The sequence below is a fragment of the Trachurus japonicus genome, chromosome 8, assembly GCF_045865225.1.
Source record: "Trachurus japonicus isolate A0001 chromosome 8, Traja_1.0".
Lineage (NCBI taxonomy): Eukaryota > Metazoa > Chordata > Actinopteri > Carangiformes > Carangidae > Trachurus > Trachurus japonicus.
In genome coordinates, this window is record NC_140914.1 from 33,214,623 (window position 1) to 33,233,801 (window position 19,179).

General features: G+C 42.5%; 1 protein-coding gene across 1 annotated transcript; it reads left to right on the forward strand.

The window, feature by feature from the left end:
- The first annotated feature begins 304 nt into the window (after positions 1-304).
- On the forward strand, positions 305-19,051 carry naa60 (N-alpha-acetyltransferase 60, NatF catalytic subunit). Its single transcript, XM_085785239.1, has 7 exons — positions 305-503; positions 5,871-5,986; positions 9,497-9,626; positions 10,274-10,370; positions 14,725-14,959; positions 16,139-16,304; positions 17,145-19,051. The coding sequence occupies exons 2-6, from the start codon at positions 5,877-5,879 to the stop codon at positions 16,293-16,295; spliced, it is 729 nt and encodes a 242-aa protein (XP_085641365.1). The 5' UTR covers positions 305-503; positions 5,871-5,876; the 3' UTR covers positions 16,296-16,304; positions 17,145-19,051.
- The last annotated feature ends 128 nt before the right edge of the window (positions 19,052-19,179 follow it).

Below are 19,179 nucleotides of genomic sequence, written 5' to 3' on the forward strand. Positions count from 1 at the left end.
CCGAACAAATGCTGGTCCCTGCAGCTATTTCATAGCTGTTGGGACCAGTGCCCGGTGATTGCCCGTGGCCCTAATTCCTAGGAATACAATGTCCTGGCAGCTGTGCTGCCGGACCCTAATAAAAATCACCTTTATGTCTGCATCTTTTACTTTGGATTGTTTCTGCAGTATGTAGTTCAGACTTGTGTCCGGTAGGTGGCGGTAAATCATTAGTGTGTTTGATACCAACCCACTGACCAGTAGAAGAAAACGCTCCGGAGTGACGTCATTCTGCGTAACGGCCACAAACAGGAAGAAAACATCCAGCTGTTCTGGAAGCAGAGGGAGCTGCGGCTAGCTTAGCTTAGCGGTCTGTGTTGCCCTGGCACAGTAATGAAACAGCCTTGAGAGTCGGAAATAGACTGGTGTTTTATCATGCTGTATCCGGAGTAGTGACTGTGTCCACTGATACCAAGAGAATATCATTCTCCTCGACTTTCCTCCGGCCCGAGTGTCGAAACAAGGTACGTTAGCTTAGCAACCTGCCGTTGGCTAGCGTTACAGAATGTTAGCTCACAGCTAAACAGCAGCTAACTGTTATAATAACTGTAATACTTTAAAGGGCTGCTATATCGGCTCGGTGTGTGTTCGTCTGCTGTCTCATGACTGTGTTAGTTGACACCGTGATGTAATTTAGATAGCTGGCTAAAAATGTGGCTGAACCCGCTGAAAGAACAGAGATGAAAGTGGTAACTTAGCAGGGTTGAACAACATCAACTACTGTAACAGAAGACGTGTCTGTCACAGTCTAACGTGAGATGCAGGAACGAATACGTTGTTTTGTTTTTGTATTATTATGCCATGAAGTGAGCAGAAGTAATGAACTAGAGCTCGGGTATTTTGAGTTGTGTGCTTGTTAGCATGTGACCCATTGCATAGTGTTGCCATATGGCAACAATTACTTTATCTTCATTTTTCTAAAAAGCTATGATATGTTTATTTGTTTTTACAGTTAGGTGTGAAAAGGGGGCTTTTACTTTGAAGACATACAATTTATGAGGTCAAATGACCAAGATATCCTGTTTGCCAGTCCCTTTTGCTCATGGACATTTGCCATGTAAACATCATTGTGTGGGGCTCCCAAAGACTGTCTTTTATTCAGAATTTTGGAAAGTTTTCATCAAATAAAAAATTGAAATCACTATCTGGGGAAAGTAAACTTTATTTTTTTAACATTTAATTCAGTTTTGATGTAATAGTATTTTTGTAATATGCTAAAATAAATTTGTTGCCATATGGCAACAGTATGCAAATATGGAAAATTCCTGGTGCATTCAATGCAATGGAGTCCAATTGACTTACATAGCATGAACCTACCCTGAGACTATGTTTACAACCTTTTCTTATATTTTAAAGGTAAAAACATTATATTTTTTTATATTTTGTGATTAAAGTATTTTGTAACATATTATCTAAATGGACTTGCACTTATATCTTCTAGATAACTGAATGAAATTAAATAAAATGAGTGATTCAATGTACTTCATTGAGACGGGTTCCAGGTTCCAGGTTCTCAGACATTTTAGATAACTGTCGAAATTATACAATGTTTTTATTGTATAAATGTTTGTTTGTTAATTTTGGTTGAGTATGAGATGGATTTGTTGAGTTTTTCTTTAAATAAATTTAGTTTTTGGTCAAAAATGTTGATTTTTATGGGACTTTCCACGATTGCATATTGTTGCCATATGGCAACAATTTACCAACGACCCCCCCCTTTAAAAAAAAAAATTTTTTTTTTACAAAATGTTTCTGTTATTTAGACAATTTTAAGTAATAAAAACATGCAAAACATTTTTTACCATGCCTTAGTAATATTTCATGCAATAGAGGGTTAGCCTAATAGAGCTGTAATGGTTGAAGCTAACAGTAAGTTTGATATTTGAGTCGTTTTTCTGTTTATGGTTCCAAGTTGTCACTGCTTTTACACTATCTTACAGTATAGTGATTGTTTTGTTTAGTTTAGTTAGGTTTACTGTTGTTTTATGCTGTAACAACTAAAAAGACTAGTAAAGGACTGTTCATAATAATAATAATCCTGGATTTCAACACTGCTATTTGAAATTAGAGTTATCCATGCAGACTAAGTTTCCATAAACCCAACGTGGAATCATCTAACCTATTGTAATCTACTTGGTTTCAAAGAACACACACAAAACTGTATTATTATCTAAGATTATGTCCAATTGATTTTTAAGGAATGACACAAGTAGTTACAGCTAAATGAATTTGTCAATATACAAAAAGTTATTAAAGGTTCATGAGGCAAGAAATGCACATGCGTTTTAAGTTTTTTACTGCTAATGGGCGATGAAGCGTTCAAAACCAAAAAGAATGAGCCCACTCGCGTATCTCTCCGTTGCCTTGAACAGGCTGTGTGCTGCATAACTGTGCGTTCACACCAAAAGCTCAAAGCGTCAAAAACGCTCGAGGCTGGGCGTCAGACAAGACAGCTCCCAAAACGGCAAATATTGGATTATTCTGGCGTTTTTGACGCTTTGGAAGCTTTTGGTGTGAACGCACAGTTACGTGAACAGGGAGTAGAGAAATAACGTCACTTTCTTAAATTTTAATATTTTTTCATGAAAGTGACAGTTTAGATTCCCAATCTGTTGTCAGTTTATCCAAATAACATCTGTAAGTAGATTTGCTCCGACATTTTTCGGAGGAGTGAAGAGCCACACGCAGCAGCGGCTCGTCACAGAGGCTGCAGCCGGGGAGCTGGGCTCATCGGCCGGGCAACCTCTGTCCTGAGTGTCCTCCTCCCAGGGAAGAAAACGAGCCAAGTAACTTCCCCACAGGTTTTTAGAGGTTTTCTGCCGGCTGGTTGAATTGTTTTTAGGAGATAAATGCTGGTCTCATGATTGATGATATCTAACAGTGGCACTGTGGCAGTCGGATTAGTTCATTTGAATGAAAAGTGAAGCTTCAGGTGTGTGTGCAGCGCAGCCTTGGGGCTCTGTATGTACAAAAATCACCATATTTAGGCTACTTCAATAAATAAATAAATAGTTTTACAATGAGCCGATTGATTCATCTGTGGTCAGTTTATCCAAACAACGTCTGTAAGGAAATTTTCCGACGTGTTCGGAGGAGTGCAGAGCCATTAGAGCAGCCGAGCGGCACCAGCGGCTCAGCAGCGGCGGCCGGTGCTGACCTGATGCCTGGGCAGTCAACCTCCGGGTGTCGCAGTAAATTGAGCACTGTACAATGAGCGCGGCATGGCGCATTTACTGTTTATTAACAGCAGGCGCGGTGTGTGTGTGTGTGTGTGTGCGTGCGCTAGGCTTGGGCGGTATCCAAATTTTGATACCGTCAAACTTCCTCCACATTTTACCACGGTATACGGTATTACCGTGACTAATTAAAAATGATGACGTAAGTGTCATTACCAAACATTGGCTTGTGTCTTCACCATGAATACTGAATACTGAATACTGAATACTAGGGCTGAATACTAGGCAAGGGGGCAGTTGTCGGTCTGAGAAGTGAAGCTCACTTCCGCATTCAAGAAGCTGCAATCCCCTGGGCTGTCGCTGGGGGCTGGCTCCAGAAGGGAGCAACTCCAATTGAGCCCCATGTTAAAATAGCCGATTTTACAGCTTAAAAAAAACATTACAGCCTGGTACATTTTATTTTTTTGGTCTCAACCGATAGTTTCTACCCCCGCACACACTCTGAGGGGGGTGAATTTTTTTAAAACTCTACCGTTTTACTGTTATTAGGTTTAAAGTTCTGGCCAATTAGGGCGCAGAAACGTTGAGTGACAGGTCCGGCGACCGCTGCTACGAGGCCAGTGGGCGGGCTCTCGGCCGGCCAACGGCCACACCGCTCCAAATATGGCAAGTAGAATCCAACATGGCGCGGTTCAAACCCCCGTAGTAGCGGCACAAAACAGACTCCCCCAAACCAATGGGTGACGTCACGGACGCTACGTCCATTCTTTTTACAGTCTATGATACTAGGGCTAAACATTAGCAGACCAAAATCTCATTGGTCGATTGGTCGCAGGAAAAAAACAAAAAACATTTGGAGCCCTGTCTTGTCAAAATTAAGTCAAAATCTATATGACCGAACTGTATATGAAAGGCTATAGGGCTTTTATTTTGAAGGGCCAGATACAGGAAGTCATGACACGCACTCGCTGTCCGTTTTTTTTTTTTTTTAACAAGACACGGCAGGTCCAGTTCCTATTTTTTTTTTTCTTGTAAAGAGCGACTTTTTCCGATGTTGTTCCAGACGTGTCACTGCTGTTTTCACTGCTGGTGTAAAAGTAGGCTAAAACATATTAAACTAACTGAAAATTCAACCACACATAAGTGCTACTGGACATATAATCAATTTTAGACATTAAATTACTTTTATTTAATATTTAATCCTTATCTCCTATATAAGTGCATTGCATTTTTTCACGACGGTATTGAAACTGATACCGTTGCTATTTTTAAACACCTGCAGTTTACGGTATTACCGTAATACCGCCCAAGCCTAGTGTGCGCGCGTGTGTGTGTGTGTGTGTGTATGCCGGTACAATCGTGTCATATTACGTGCGCACCTATCAACTGGACGTGTCACACCCGCGTCACTGAGCCTCCTCCTGTCTATAATATAATTATCTCATGGGTCTTTTCCTTTCTCCTTTTCCTTCTCCTTTTTCTCCTCCTTCTGCTGCTGCTGCTTCTTCTTCTTCTTCTTCTTCTTCTTTTCGTCCGGCAGGCAAAGTCTGGCTCACTGCTGCCTCCCCTGGTTGACTAAAATGAAAAGGCCAACTACACTACACGTTCATGTTACGCGGAGTGGTGCGCACGGTGCAGATCAACCTCCTGCTGCGCAGCAACAAAATCTGCGACCGCACGTGTGTGTGAACGCGTAACATAATTTGTCAAACAGTGACTGACAGACGTGCACACGCTGCTTCATACGTACGCAGCTTTTGTCACGCGTGAAATACAACCTGCGCGTAACAACGCACGCACGCACGCGTAACAAAGTAACCATGCGTGCACACACACGTCGCTGCGCGTCTTTCCGGTTGTTTTGACTTTGATTTCACCTCATAGTGTGTGTGTGTGTGTGTGTGCGTGTCGTGAGAGAGACAGCAGGTAGAGGGGCTGACTGGCAGAGATGAGAGATAGTGAAAGCTGTTCTTTTTTTCTGTGAGAGACTGCTGCGGCGGACCCAAACGAAACTGTGGCGGCTGATTAATGGAAAACACTGGTATAGTAACGTTATGCCGTTTCCAATTCAGCCACAGTGTCACTGTCACAGCATCAGCTGCACTTCTGTGGAGAGTTGATGCGCGCTCCCGCACCAGCTTGGCTGATGGCTGCAGTAACCCTGACGGCCGCTACGGCCGTTGTATCGCTAATGAGTTTTATTCCTTGATCTTGCCTCAAGCTCCTAATGGTTTTGATGATTCATTCATCGTCAAGATATATTAATGAACCAATTATTATAATAACCAATAAATCAGAGTAACTCAATGCTTCTCTATAAATAATTAATTTCTTGTTAACATTGGTATTTAGTTTTACCACTGATTGACAATTTGATTCATCCACTTGTTGTTTTGTTATTGATGTCTTGGTTTGTATTTTATTTTTTAATGATTCAGAACTTTTGTTACATATGTTATATACATAACTGTTACATTGTATTGGTTTCAATTTTCTACAAAATAGGTTTATAATATAGTTTAAATTGAGTATTGTGTTATAATACAAAGCTCGTAAATGTTTTAATCCAATTAAAATGCATTTGTAGAAGGTTGAGAGTCTTGTAATTGTTTGTTGGAGTTTGTTACTGACTCTGCTCTCTGTGGACGTGTGCAGGTGTGAATGAGTGACGTGGTGCCTCCCACAGCTCTCAGTGAAGTCCAGCTCCGCTTCCTCTGCCACGATGACATAGAGAATGTCAAGCTGCTCTGTGGTGACTGGTTCCCGATCGAGTAAGGATCATATTCAGTGTGTTAGTGACAACACCTGTTTAGTCTAGTAGGAAGAGGGGGGTATCATGCACCCCCCGGAAATATACTTCTAACCAGTGTTTCTAGATTGGAAAAAATGTGTAGAAAATGATGAGCTATGTTAAAAAGTTGTCAGAATGTCCCATGTATCATTTTTATGCAAATTAGTGCCGCCATTATCGAAAAAACCTAATTTCACTATATCTCAGCCAATACTGCAGATATCTGAACAAATAAGGTGTCTAGACCCATGTTTTGGGGGTCAGAGATCATAATAAAACAATTCATAAAGTGATCACATGTTGGTGGCATGCTTGTAAGCAAACCTAACCCTTTTACCAATTACAAGACGCCAATATTGGAGATACCAAATAAGGTGTCTAGACAGAGGTTGTTGTGTGTTTAACCAAGGTTTATTTGGATCAAACATCAAAATAGAACTCTTCTTGATGTGACCACTCTTCTCTTTCCCATGCCAGATAAACAGTCAAGTAAATGGTTCTCCACTATGCATCACTCATCATCGTTTTCACTGAAATCTTCAAAGTTAAACTCATCATCTCCTTCCTCTTTCTCCTCCTCTTCCTGTTCATGCTCTCCAGTGTCATGGGGATCAACCAGTGAAGTTATAGGATAGGACCACACGACCACACCGGTTTCAACACTCCTTCATCAGTCTTCATCCATCCCTGCCCCTCATCATAGGGTTTTGGTTTTTCCAGAATAGGTTCATCAGCTCGCTAGTACAAGGCGACATAGTAGTTCACACGTCAGGCATGTGGCTTCAGAGGAAGGCGAACCAGGTCAACCTTAGACTTGCAAGTGAGTTTCTTGTCCTCCCCCACCATGTTGCGTAGCAACTTGGCACGGACAACATCCACTGAAGACTCACAACTCTGTCCAGACATCAGACTGGTGAATTGCTCCAACTGCCTCAGCATCTCAGGCTTGACACTCTAGCAGTCACTGAGTTGACTGAATACGTGAAATTAGGGATTCTTCTTCAAGGGCCCCACCTTCCGGGGCGTCGAGTGGCGCAGTGGGTTAAGCAGGCGCCCCATATATTGAGGCTATAGTCCTCGTGCAGGCGGCCCTGGTTTGAATCCCGCATCGGACGGCCCTTTCCTGCGTGTCATTCCCCCCCTCTCTGCCTCCCTATTTCCTGTCTCTCTCAACTGTACTGTCAAATAAAGGCATGAAAAAGCCAAAAATATATACTTGGCACTGGTACAGTCTTCTCCACTGAACACATAGAACCCAAGAAGAGTGGTGCGGTGGTCTTCTCCCAGGGATTCTGCAAGCTCAGAGATGTTGAGAAGCTTCCTGGATCTTCACACTGTAGGGGTCTGATGAAGTCAGCTTTAGCAGCCTTGCCCACAGCTTCTGCTCGTACTGTAACACGTCCATCTCAACATCAATGGGGACAGATGCACCGGAAGCCAGGCAGTAGTAGTATTGCAGAATCCCTGGGAGAAGACCACCGCGCCACTCTTCTTGGGTTCTATGTGTTCAGTGGAGAAGACTGTACCAGTGCCATCAAAGGGAGAAGGAAGGTGGGGCCCTTGAAGAAGAATCCCCGATTTCACGTATTCAGTCAACTCAGTGACTGCTAGAGTGTCAAGCCTGAGATGCTGAGGCAGTTGGAGCAATTCACCAGTCTGATGTCTGGACAGAGTTGTGAGTCTTCAGTGGATGTTGTCCGTGCCAAGTTGCTACGTAACATGGTGGGGGAGGACAAGAAACTCACTTGCAAGTCTAAGGTTGACCTGGTTCGCCTTCCTCTGAAGCCACATGCCTGACGTGTGAACTACCATGTCGCCTTATACAAGCGAGCTGATTCTACCTATTCTGGAAAAACCCAAAACCCTATGATGAGGGGCAGGGATGGATGAAGACTGATGAAGGAGTGTTGAAACCGGTGTGGTCCTGTGGTCCTATCCTACCAACTTCACTGGTTGATCCCCGTGACACTCGGGAGCATGAACAGGAAGGAGAGGATTAGTTTAACTTTGAAGATTTCAGTGAAAACGATGATGAGTGATGCATAGTGGAGAACCATTTACTTGACTGTTTATCTGGCATGTGAAAGAGAAGAGTGGTCACATCAAGAAGAGTTCTATTATGATGTTTGATCCAAATAAACCTTGGTTAAACACACAACAACCTCTGTCTAGACACCTTATTTGGTATCTCCAATATTGGCGTCTTGTAATTGGTAAAAGGGTTAGGTTTGCTTACTAGCATGCCACCAACATGTGATCACTTTATGAATAGTTTTATTGTGATCTCTGACCCCCAAAACATGGGTCTAGACACCTTATTTGTACAGATATCTGCAGTATTGGCTGAGATATAGTGAAATTAGGTTTTTTCGATAATGGCGGCACTAATTTGCATGAAAATGATACATGGGACATTCTGACAACTTTTTAACATAGCTCATCATTTTCTACACATTTTTTCCAATCTAGAAACACTGGTTAGAAGTATATTTCCGGGGGGTGCATGATACCCCCCTCTTCGTACTAGACTAGTTAGGGAGAACATCTGAGTCCATTATTGAGTTTGTGAATTAAATTTGTACCTTTTTATTTGTAGGGAGAAACAGGTAAAGTAACTTTGAACAACACATTTTTGTCATCAATACATGTCTATTGATACTACTCAACTTGGATTCACTAACATCTTTGAGAGACTAAACCAGAACTAATAACTTGAATCCTTTTTTACCACACCGTTCTTATGAAATTACTTACAAAATACTTTTTTTTTGTTATTTGGATTTGAGTTATTTTTACTTAAAGGGATAGTTCACCCAAAATTCAAATTCACTCATTATCTACTCACCCTCATGTCGACTAAGAGCTGTGAGAATTTTCAGAGTCCTCCGTGCCTTCTCTGAGTTACGGGGGGGTCCGCGCAGCAGTATTTGTCCATATAATGGTTGTGAATGGATACCAACTTTCTTCGTCCAAAAAGACACACCAAAAAACATCCAAATACCTCCATACTGCTCGTCTGTAATGTCCCTCTTGTATTGAAGCCCCAACATGAGAAATTGTTCCGCCGGTGATTTGCACTGACACTGGAAGAGCAGGGAACTGAGACACTGGGAGCTTCCACTACAAACAAGCTTAAAATATAGACTTGTTTAATTTCTTTCGGAACAATTTCTCATGTCGGGGCTTCAATACAAGAGGGACATTACAGACGAGCAGTATGGAGGTATTTGGATATTTTTTGGTGTGTCTTTTTGGACGAAGAAAGTTGGTATCCATTGACAACCGTTATATGGACAAATACTGCTGCGCGGACCCCCCTGTAACTCAGAGAAGGCACGGAGGACTCTGAAAATTCTCACAGCCCCTATTCGACATGAGGGTGAGTAGATAATGAGTGAAATTTGAATTTTGGGTGAACTATCTTTTAAGTTTGTAAGATTCCTGTACATGCCCACGCCTGAATGTCAATCTGTCTGACCTTTGACTCCAGGTACCCAGACTCATGGTATCAGGACATCACCTCCAACAAGAAGTTCTTCTCCCTCGCTGCCACCTTCAGAGGAGGCATCGTGGGAATGATTGTGGCTGAGATCAAAGGCCGGACCAAAGTACACAAAGAGGTGTGTATGTGATGTTTGCTTAATGTTACAGGCACTGGCACAAAACACATGGATGTCATGACCTGTGGTCTTTGAAGTTGTCTTCTCTGAATACGCTGTTAGTGCAGTCTATCCACTCTCATTCAGCTGCCATGTGGAAATGTGATAAGTGGGATCCCAACACCGCCCAGTCTGTTTTTAGTCGTCTGCTAATTGGAAAACCTGATGCCCTTGCTGCCCTTGAGAGTGTGGTTATGAAACAGTGGAAGTGGATTCATTGCACCGGTCTGGTATCAGAAGTCTGCTCCTCGCCGCAGGCTGGAATTTGCATAAGCTGGGGACTCCGGTGATGGAGCACCCGGTGTCAAAGCGTAATTTCCCTTCGGATCAGTATTTGCATTTTAAAACCCACCTCCCCTTGTGAATAATTTGTCAAGGCAAAGATGAAGACAGTCTAATGGCTCAGCGCCAGAGGGAGAATACAAAGTGGTCATGGACACCAAAGTAACGAGCCGAAAGATAATTTCAAGTAACAATTTTTTTTCAATGCTGACAGTAGCTTTTATTTTTTGTGAATAGTGTGATAATGTATTTTATGTTCACAGAGAATTCAGTTCATGGTGATTTCTAATTTTTTTTTTAAATTTCTGTGTGTGTGTTTGTGTTAGGATGGAGACATCCTGGCCTCCAGTTTCCCTGTGGACACACAGGTAGCCTACATCCTGAGCCTGGGAGTGGTCAAAGAGTTCAGGAAACATGGCATAGGTACAGCTCTCACACACACTGGACCTGACCTAGTCACTGCAGGACTTCACACTGACTTACATTCACTTCTCCGACTCAAGTGTACCCACAACATACTAAACCCCAACCTGCACTCCAACCCAGAGGTTTTCAAACAGAAATATGAGGACATTACGCACAAAGTCTGTGTGAGGTTTGAGTGACAGGGACATGGTGAATTCTTGTTATTGTCCTTTGACCTGCTGATACAGTATTTTCACCAGTACATTCAACAATTGACCTATGGCTAAGCCCCGCCCCCTCCATTCACTCGGACAAACAGTCAACATTCGGTGACAGTTGCTATGGCAGCTGTCACATTAGGAGACATTTCACAGGAGGCAATTGATGATTTTTGGAGACAGAAAGATTAAATATCATCTAGTCACCAAAACTTAACTTATCTTTACTGCTATGGCTGTCGGTTGCCGCGAAACGCCGATAGCGACAGGCTAATTTCTGTTAGCCTGTCTATGGAGTTTTACATTATACGGTAGCATTAAGCTAGCGGACTTTATGCTTAGTTGTGATACTGGCTAACATCTAAACATCTCTGACAATATCTTGCCTCAAATACGTTGTTGACTTAACTTAGAACAGATGTAGACATCCTTGTTAAGTTTATCCACGTTTAGTTGCTGTTGTGGTCTACTGCATAACTTTATCCAGAGCAGACACTTCTCTCGGTTGAGATGTGGCTTGGGAAAAGGTAAAAATAAAATACACCCCGTTGCCCAGCCTCTCGGGATACCTAGTGTCGGAGTTGCATGTACCCCATGCACACTGTTTGACCATTTTAAACTTAAAATGTCAAGAAAAAACATTAAAAAACGGATGAAAACTGCAATGCATTTCAGTGGACGTGGAAGCAGAGAATGTCCGAGTGTATGGGCAGGCTATGCGCACTGTGATTGGCTCATCGCGTTTGGGGGCATGGCTTAGCCATAGGTCAATTGGCACTTCAGCACACGTCACGGAGGGACTCAAGGAATTTTTAACCCCCAGTGCCTGATTGGCAAAAATCATCATTCTTGTTTTTTGTGTTATAACACAGTCGAAACACATTCACGATTCAACATTCAGCCGTGTGAACACGAATCAAACATTAAATGGAAAACATCACAGTCAGTTAAATTATTGTGATCACCTACAACGTTAAAGCAGTACTTAAGAACTTTCAGTTTTGGTTGAGTTTGGCGGTGCCAGTGGACCAAAGCGGTAGTGTTTTGCCTGAAGGAAGACCCCATTTCCCATGAGCACCGGCGCGGAGCGTCGTAAACACCCTCATCTCCCGGTTGCTGTAACAATTTGGTGTTGACCGATTGATCTGCCTATTTTGTGATTTTACAACCAGTATCTCCTCGTTCATGGTGTCAACGGGGTGAAACGGTGTCTGAAAACCCCTGACCTGTTGACTTCAGGCCTCAGCCCATTACAATGTTTTCACGGTGTAGTGCGGGAAATATGATCCGCCGTAAACATTGTGTATTTTATTTTGAAAATTAATCGGGTGTTTTGGTTTGTATTTTGTATATGATTTCCTGTCCCGCACGAGCTGCTCTGTGCTGACTTTATGCACGGTGCTCCAACGTCCGGCAAAAACAGAAGCTCTGCGTTAGGGCTGGGATGATATGCTTTTCTCCCGATTCGATTCTTCTACGATTTTTTTGGATGGTGATTCGATTTAAATTGCGATTCTACGATATTGCAGATTCTCTTGATTTTTAGTCTGCAAAAATGCAGACATTTATCTGCACACAAATACTGTAGTAGCCTATAAATTAAAGTGAAATTCCGGCGTAAGTGTAAACCATGGTCAAACACACCGTAACACCGAGTTAGACCCCCCCTCGAGAGATCAATTTGCCCGACCGCTACATTCACGAGATCCACCAACTTCAGCAAATACCGCAATATCGCCACACACGGCGCTCTCCGGATCCACTGTCTGACCGCAACCAAAACGCCACCATTTGCCCAAAATAATGCTCAGAACTGCACCAAATGTCATCAATAGTACACACAGGGTCCCAGCACGTAGTACGAGTTGTCAAACATCTGCTAGCTTTGCCTGTTTTCTTTAGCAAGGAGATGCAACTCAACTCACCTACTTCTCCTCCGGGAGCCGCTCGTTGGTGAGGAAGCCCTGACGAGTCGATCACCGAGTGCACCGGAGTTCCGCAGCTCAATCAACAATTACCTCATGGAAATACAATCAGAGTTTTTTTTTTTTTTATCTTGCATATCACTTTTTTAACTATTATTATCGAGTGCTGGCCACGATATAGGCGCAAATGAGCATTTTTAAGAGCTGCGGAACTCCGGTGCACTCGGTGATCGACTCGTCAGGGCTTCCTCACCAACGAGCGGCTCCCGGAGGAGAAGTAGGTGAGTTGAGTTGCATCTCCTTGCTAAAGAAAACAGGCAAAGCTAGCAGATGTTTGACAACTCGTACTACGTGCTGGGACCCTGTGTGTACTATTGATGACATTTGGTGCAGTTCTGAGCATTATTTTGGGCAAATGGTGGCGTTTTGGTTGCGGTCAGACAGTGGATCCGGAGAGCGCCGTGTGTGGCGATATTGCGGTATTTGCTGAAGTTGGTGGATCTCGTGAATGTAGCGGTCGGGCAAATTGATCTCTCGAGGGGGGGTCTAACTCGGTGTTACGGTGTGTTTGACCATGGTTTACACTTACGCCGGAATTTCACTTTAACATTCTCCATTATAAAGTGAGCTTAAACCCTTTTCAAAACCTGTACTCTCTGTATGTAAAAAAGGCTAACAAATGCACATTGCACAATATTTTAAAAAATTCAAAATAATAAATAAATAAAAAATTCCCCCAAAAAATTTTTTGAAAAAGAAAAATCGATTTTTGAAAAAAAAATTGATTTAAAAATCGTCAAAAAAGATATTGCGATATTTATGTGAATCGATTTTTTCTCCCACCCCTACTCTGCGTGGGGCTGCCAGGTGCTGGAGCCGAGTGAAGCTACACATTGACAAGAGTAGAAACGGCTGTGGCTCCGCCACCGCGCTGAAGTGGAGCTACAGCCATTCCGCATCCAGTGGAATTTGCCCGTTACTATCCCTCTTTCGTTTTTTAGTCTCCTCACACAAAACTTTCAATTTCTTTGGTTTTCTTGCTGCTTCTGCCGTGATAGCGGTAATCCCACATCGGTGTTCGTGGCGACTTCCGTCTTTTTAACGAGTGGGGAAAGGGGGAAGTGACTTCTGCCATAAAGCAGTCAGCACATTTGTAGTTTGGGGTTCCTACCATCCACCTGGAAGCTGTTGTGAAGGCGATACAGACCCCCTCAAGCCATGACAGAGTAAGTCGTAAGTCGATGTACCATCACAAAAGTTCTGAAAATATTATATGAAGGTTGAAAAGTTACTTAGTGTTGGTTTAAGATGATTTAAAGGGATAGTTCAACATTTTGGCAAATTGGCCCATTGCCATAATCCCTATAGTCATAGTAGTAGGTTTGTTACCTTTAATTATCGGTGCAAGCTGTTTTTAGAACAGTGGAGCAGAGCTACGGAGGCTAATGGGATTTCTTGGTGTCCCTCGTCAAACTCATCAAATACACAATCCAACAACTCCACAACGCTCTGGTGGACAAGTTGTGACCTGCACATTCACCACGCTATGAGATAATAACAGAACGTTACCAGACAGAGTTGTTTTCTAGGTGAATTCATGCAAAACCGCTGTTTTTCATCAAGCAGTCTCTGTATTTCCCTCTAAAACAACTCTGTCTGGTAACGTTCTGTTATTATCTCATAGTGTGGTGAATGTGCAGGTCACAACTTGTCCACCAGAGCGTTGTGGAGTTGTTGGATTGTGTATTTGATGAGTTTGACGAGGGAAACCAAGAAATCCCATGATAATGGGAAAATGTTGAACTATCACTTTAAGTTGTGATTTCATTAGTAAAATATTATCATGGTACTTGTATGAAAACGTCTTGTGTTTTAATGTGTGGATGCATTAATGTTAACACAGAATTGTTGAGACTGCAGACACATTGTCATGTCAGAATAGGAGACGGTAAGCTGTCTGAAGGTTTCCCCCTCTGCCGGTCTGGCATGAATAATTAATAACATAAAGGTGCTGCATGCCTCATCTCCGTAACCTTCTACACACTTTCAACTGCAGCTGCTTCGAGTACTCGCCCCCTTCTTTCTTTGTGTGCATACTGTTTGTTCTCTCCCTCATTTTTCACCCTTTTCACTGCACTGATGCAATGACATGAGGAAACATTTCACCCATGACCCAGCAGGCCGTAGTGCCCACTGATGCAACTCTCTCTCCCCTTTACAACCATACAGGCTCCCTACTGCTGGACAGTTTGAAGGAGCACATCTCAACCACAGCCCAGGACCACTGTAAGGCCATCTACCTTCATGTCCTCACCACCAACAACACTGCCATCCACTTTTATGAGAACAGGGACTTCAGGCAGCACCACTACCTGCCCTACTACTACTCCATACGAGGAGTCCTCAAAGATGGGTTCACATACGTGCTCTACATCAATGGAGGTCATCCACCTTGGACAATATTATATCCTTTTACGGAAGAGAGGAAAGAAGTCACTGTTGTTTGTGGGACAGTTTCAAAAAATAATAGAAACCGACGCTCATGTATGAAAAATTATGCCAGATTTATTGGGCAAAGGATGGAATAGGATGTGTTTTCGGCTCTCAGCTGTCCTCAGTGTTTGCCCTATAAATTTAGTATACTTTTTTATACGTGAGAGCCAGTTTCTATTACTTTTTGTGTTACGCTTTTTGCCGTGCACCCGGACCTGTTTGTGTTAATTCTTAAAGGTATATAGTTCAACATTTTGGTAAATTGGCCCATTGCCATAATCCCTATAGTCATAGCAGTAGGTTCATTACCTTTAATTGTCGGTGCAAGCTATTTTTAGAACGGCGGAGCAGAGCCGTGAGCTGCTCAGAGCTGCACTACGGAGGCTCATGGGATTTCTTGGTTTCCCTCATCAAACTCATCAAATACACAATCCAACAACTCCAAAACGCTCTGGTGGACAAGTTGTGACCTGCACATTCACCACGCTATGAGATAATAACAGAAAGTAACCAGACAGAATTGTTTTAGAGGTAAATTCATGCAAAACCGCTGATGCGCGTTCCCGTCGGGGGCAGTTTTTCAGCAAGCAGTCTCTGCATTTCCCTCTAAAACAACTCTGTCTGGTAACGTTCCGTTATTATCTCATAGCGTGGTGAATGTGCAGGTCACAACTTGTCCACCATAGCGTTTTGGAGTTGTTGGATTGTGTATTTGATGAGTTTGATGAGGGAAACCAAGAAATCCCATTAGCCTCCGTAGCGTAGCTCTGAGCAGCTCACAGCTCTGCTCCGCCGTTCTAAAAACCGCTTGCACCGACAAATAAAGGTAACGAACCTACTGCTATGACTAAAGGGATTATGGCAATGGGCCAATTTGCCAAATGTTGAACTATCCCTTTAAATACAAAAAAAGGTGGAAGTGCTGCTGGGTCCTGTTTTTTTGTTAATAGTCGTCAGGTGATCTTTTAAAACTCTGGGTGTGTTTTTCTCAGAAGTTTACTGTTTTACACAAAAGTGGGGTTGTGCGAATGTTTTTCACATTTCTTTTTCACTCTGTTGACTTGTAGAATCTGTGATGTCTCGAATAGAGGAGGTGACGTGTCGGCTAAATGAACCATATATGAATGTTTTCCTTAACATTTTGTCCCACTGACTATATCCAGCACATTGGTTCCACCCTGGCCAGCCTGAGCCCCTGCTCCATCCCTCAGAGGTTGTACCGGCAGGCCCAGTCCCTGCTGCGCTCCCTGCTGCCCTGGTCCAACATCGCCTCCAAGACCGGCATACAGTACAGCAGAACAATGTGACACATCATGGTGGGTGGCAGTTGTGGTGACAGCGGCTGTAACTTTGTTTTTTCTATCTTGGTTGATTAGAAAAAGAAGAGTTCCCGCACACATGGCCAACTTGCAGAATTTATTGTATTGCAACGTTTCGGTGCTGGACCTTTTTCAAGCAAATGTTTGCGCCAACACAGGAAGCCATCTTAAATAGGAGTGGCTGTGTGACACAAACCAATCACTTTCCCACATGTCTGGGTGTGAGGAATTCAAAATTAAATATCAACATACAAACAATAGAAACAGCATCAATATACAAAGGTAAAGAGCAATGAATATATACAATAAATACTAAGCTGCCGTGACTGGATACATTAGGTTCTAATGGAAGGTAATAATCACAGTCAGAAACAATAAATACGACAGATACAATAGAATAATAGAAGACAGAGGGACTTGCAATAAAAAGTATGCAAGGATACAATAGAAATCTGGAACAGTCTGAACAAATCATGCATGCAGGTAGACTTTTTGTATATTGATGCTGTTTCTATTGTTTGTATGTTGATATTTAATATTTGAATTCCTCACAAGTGATTGGTTTGTGTCAGACAGCCACTCCTATTTAAGATGGCTTCCTGTGTTGGCGCAAACACTTGCTTGAAAAAGGTCTAGCACCGAAACGTTGCAATACAATAAATTCTGCAAGTTGGCCATGTGTGCGGGAACTCTTCTTTTTCTAATTTGGACTTAATTGTCACCCTCCGACGCACCTGCCTAAGAAATAGATGTGTGAAGATTTTTGTTTTTTCTATCTTGGTTGATGAAAGGGGTTTCTGATTTGATCTCTTTCTCTCTTGTCCGTCTCTCTTTCAGGAGCACACGTGTTCCATCTCTCATCGGTCTTCCCCTGTGTACACGAACACACACGCTCACATTCTCGATCACAAAAAGCTTTCCACACCCTGTGTATTACACAGGACTCAGGTTCAACCTGTGTTTGACTCTCACAAACCAGAATATTCCTCCATACTCAGTACACGTTTGGCACTGTTCACACAAGATCCGGGTTTGCAGCTGTAGTTCTGTACCCACCTCTAAAACAGGGTTATTGCATCGCAGCATCATTAGAAGTGCAATGTTGTGTTTACACTGATAAACGGCGTGATTTTGGTAAAACCACAGGATTTTTTCTTGAGGTTCAGTTGCTACACTTTCCCACATATAGTGCTCTATCCTGCGGTTTCTATAGTGACCTGTGTTTGGCCAGTCACACCACAGCTGAGCAGTGGCAGACCCGCTTTCAACCCAGACAGCGGAGCAGAGTGGAGCACCAGGCACACGGTCATTGTTTTGTTGTGAAAGGGGTATAAACCACACACAAACACACAAACACACAAACACACAAACACACACTCTCTCTCTCATTTGGGACCCTACAGAGACTAAAGGTTGAAACCCTGTTTATCTTTCCGTCTCTCTTCATCCTGTTCACTGCTGTCACAGAGACTATGTATGCTGTTTGTATATTATATATACTAAGCTAATATATAAATTTCTCTCTATGTATGTCTATTCTATGCTGTCAGTAGGCCTAGTTGGAAGATAACCCATCCATTTTCCTTTATGACCATAGACTGACTCCAGAGTCATTTCCAGTTTGTAAAATAGACACTGAGCTGAATTGGACTGTGAATGGAGCTGTTAATAGGAAAGTAGGGTAGAATAAAGCGAATTATACACAGGGAACGTTGAGACGCAATGTAAACACAGGATATTTGGTGACAATTGGAATTTCCTTTTGCAAATTCTTCAACAATTTGAACTGGAAACTGTACTCAGTGCACAAACATGCTGCAGTGTAATATTCAGTCAGTACATACTGCAAATCAATTATGCAGTAGTGTTTGAAAGTTTTACATAAAAGCAGAATCAGGATTGTGAGCTGAATGGCCTCTCTGCATTGTGTCAAAATGTTCTCCATGTATAATTCACACAGGAGTAAGTGTGGGGTTATCGACTCCTTATTTTAGAGGTTTTAAGTAGTAACTGGCTACAGCCCTGTCTGTCTCTCTGCTCCTTGGCTGTAAAATTGTTGCTAATGTTCAACAATGTCTTTTTTTTTTTTCTTTTGGTCCAGATTTTAAGGATATGACCCCGATTAGACTTCTATGGTAGCGGCTAGAAGAAATAAGAAGAAAGGGAAGCAATGTTCCCAAACACAGTGGTCATGCACCTTGTGTTGCCTGAGCGCACAGGTGTGTATGTCTGTGTGTGCACATATATCCTACTGTATACATGCATAATTAGCAGCTTGCAAGTGCCAAACGTTGGTCAGATCTGTCTTTGGAAGACAAATGTAGAAAAGTTCACCCAACATGTCGGCTGGTAACTTTGTAAGTGAATAACATTGTTAATTTTATTGCGTTCTGTTGCACTACATGATGACTTAGAAATCTGACCCGGGGTTTGAGTCAGCGAGCAGATCTTAGATTTTATACGTGAAATAGCACTGAAGAAGGTGAGGGTGACTGTGTGAAACAATGCAGACTCGTTTATTTTAAAAGGCAAAAGTTTCTTAGTTCACCGGCCCAGGATGAACGACTCTAAAAGTACATTTCAGACATTGTGTATGCAATAAATTAGTTTCTTTTGATTGATTGTAAAAGGCTGAGTCAGTCCGACTTCCCCCTCTGTATACCTATTTTACACTGTTCTAATATTTTGATTGTGATTATCATATTACATTGTTATAAACCTGAGCCTTGATTTCATTCACAGTATGTCATTGTATCTGTTGTTTGTCTGAAAGAAGAACTCCAGGCATCACTATTTGACTTGTTTATGTGGTGGTACTTACTTGAGACAGATTTGAGGAGTGATCTAGATCAGATCCCCAAAACAGGCAATC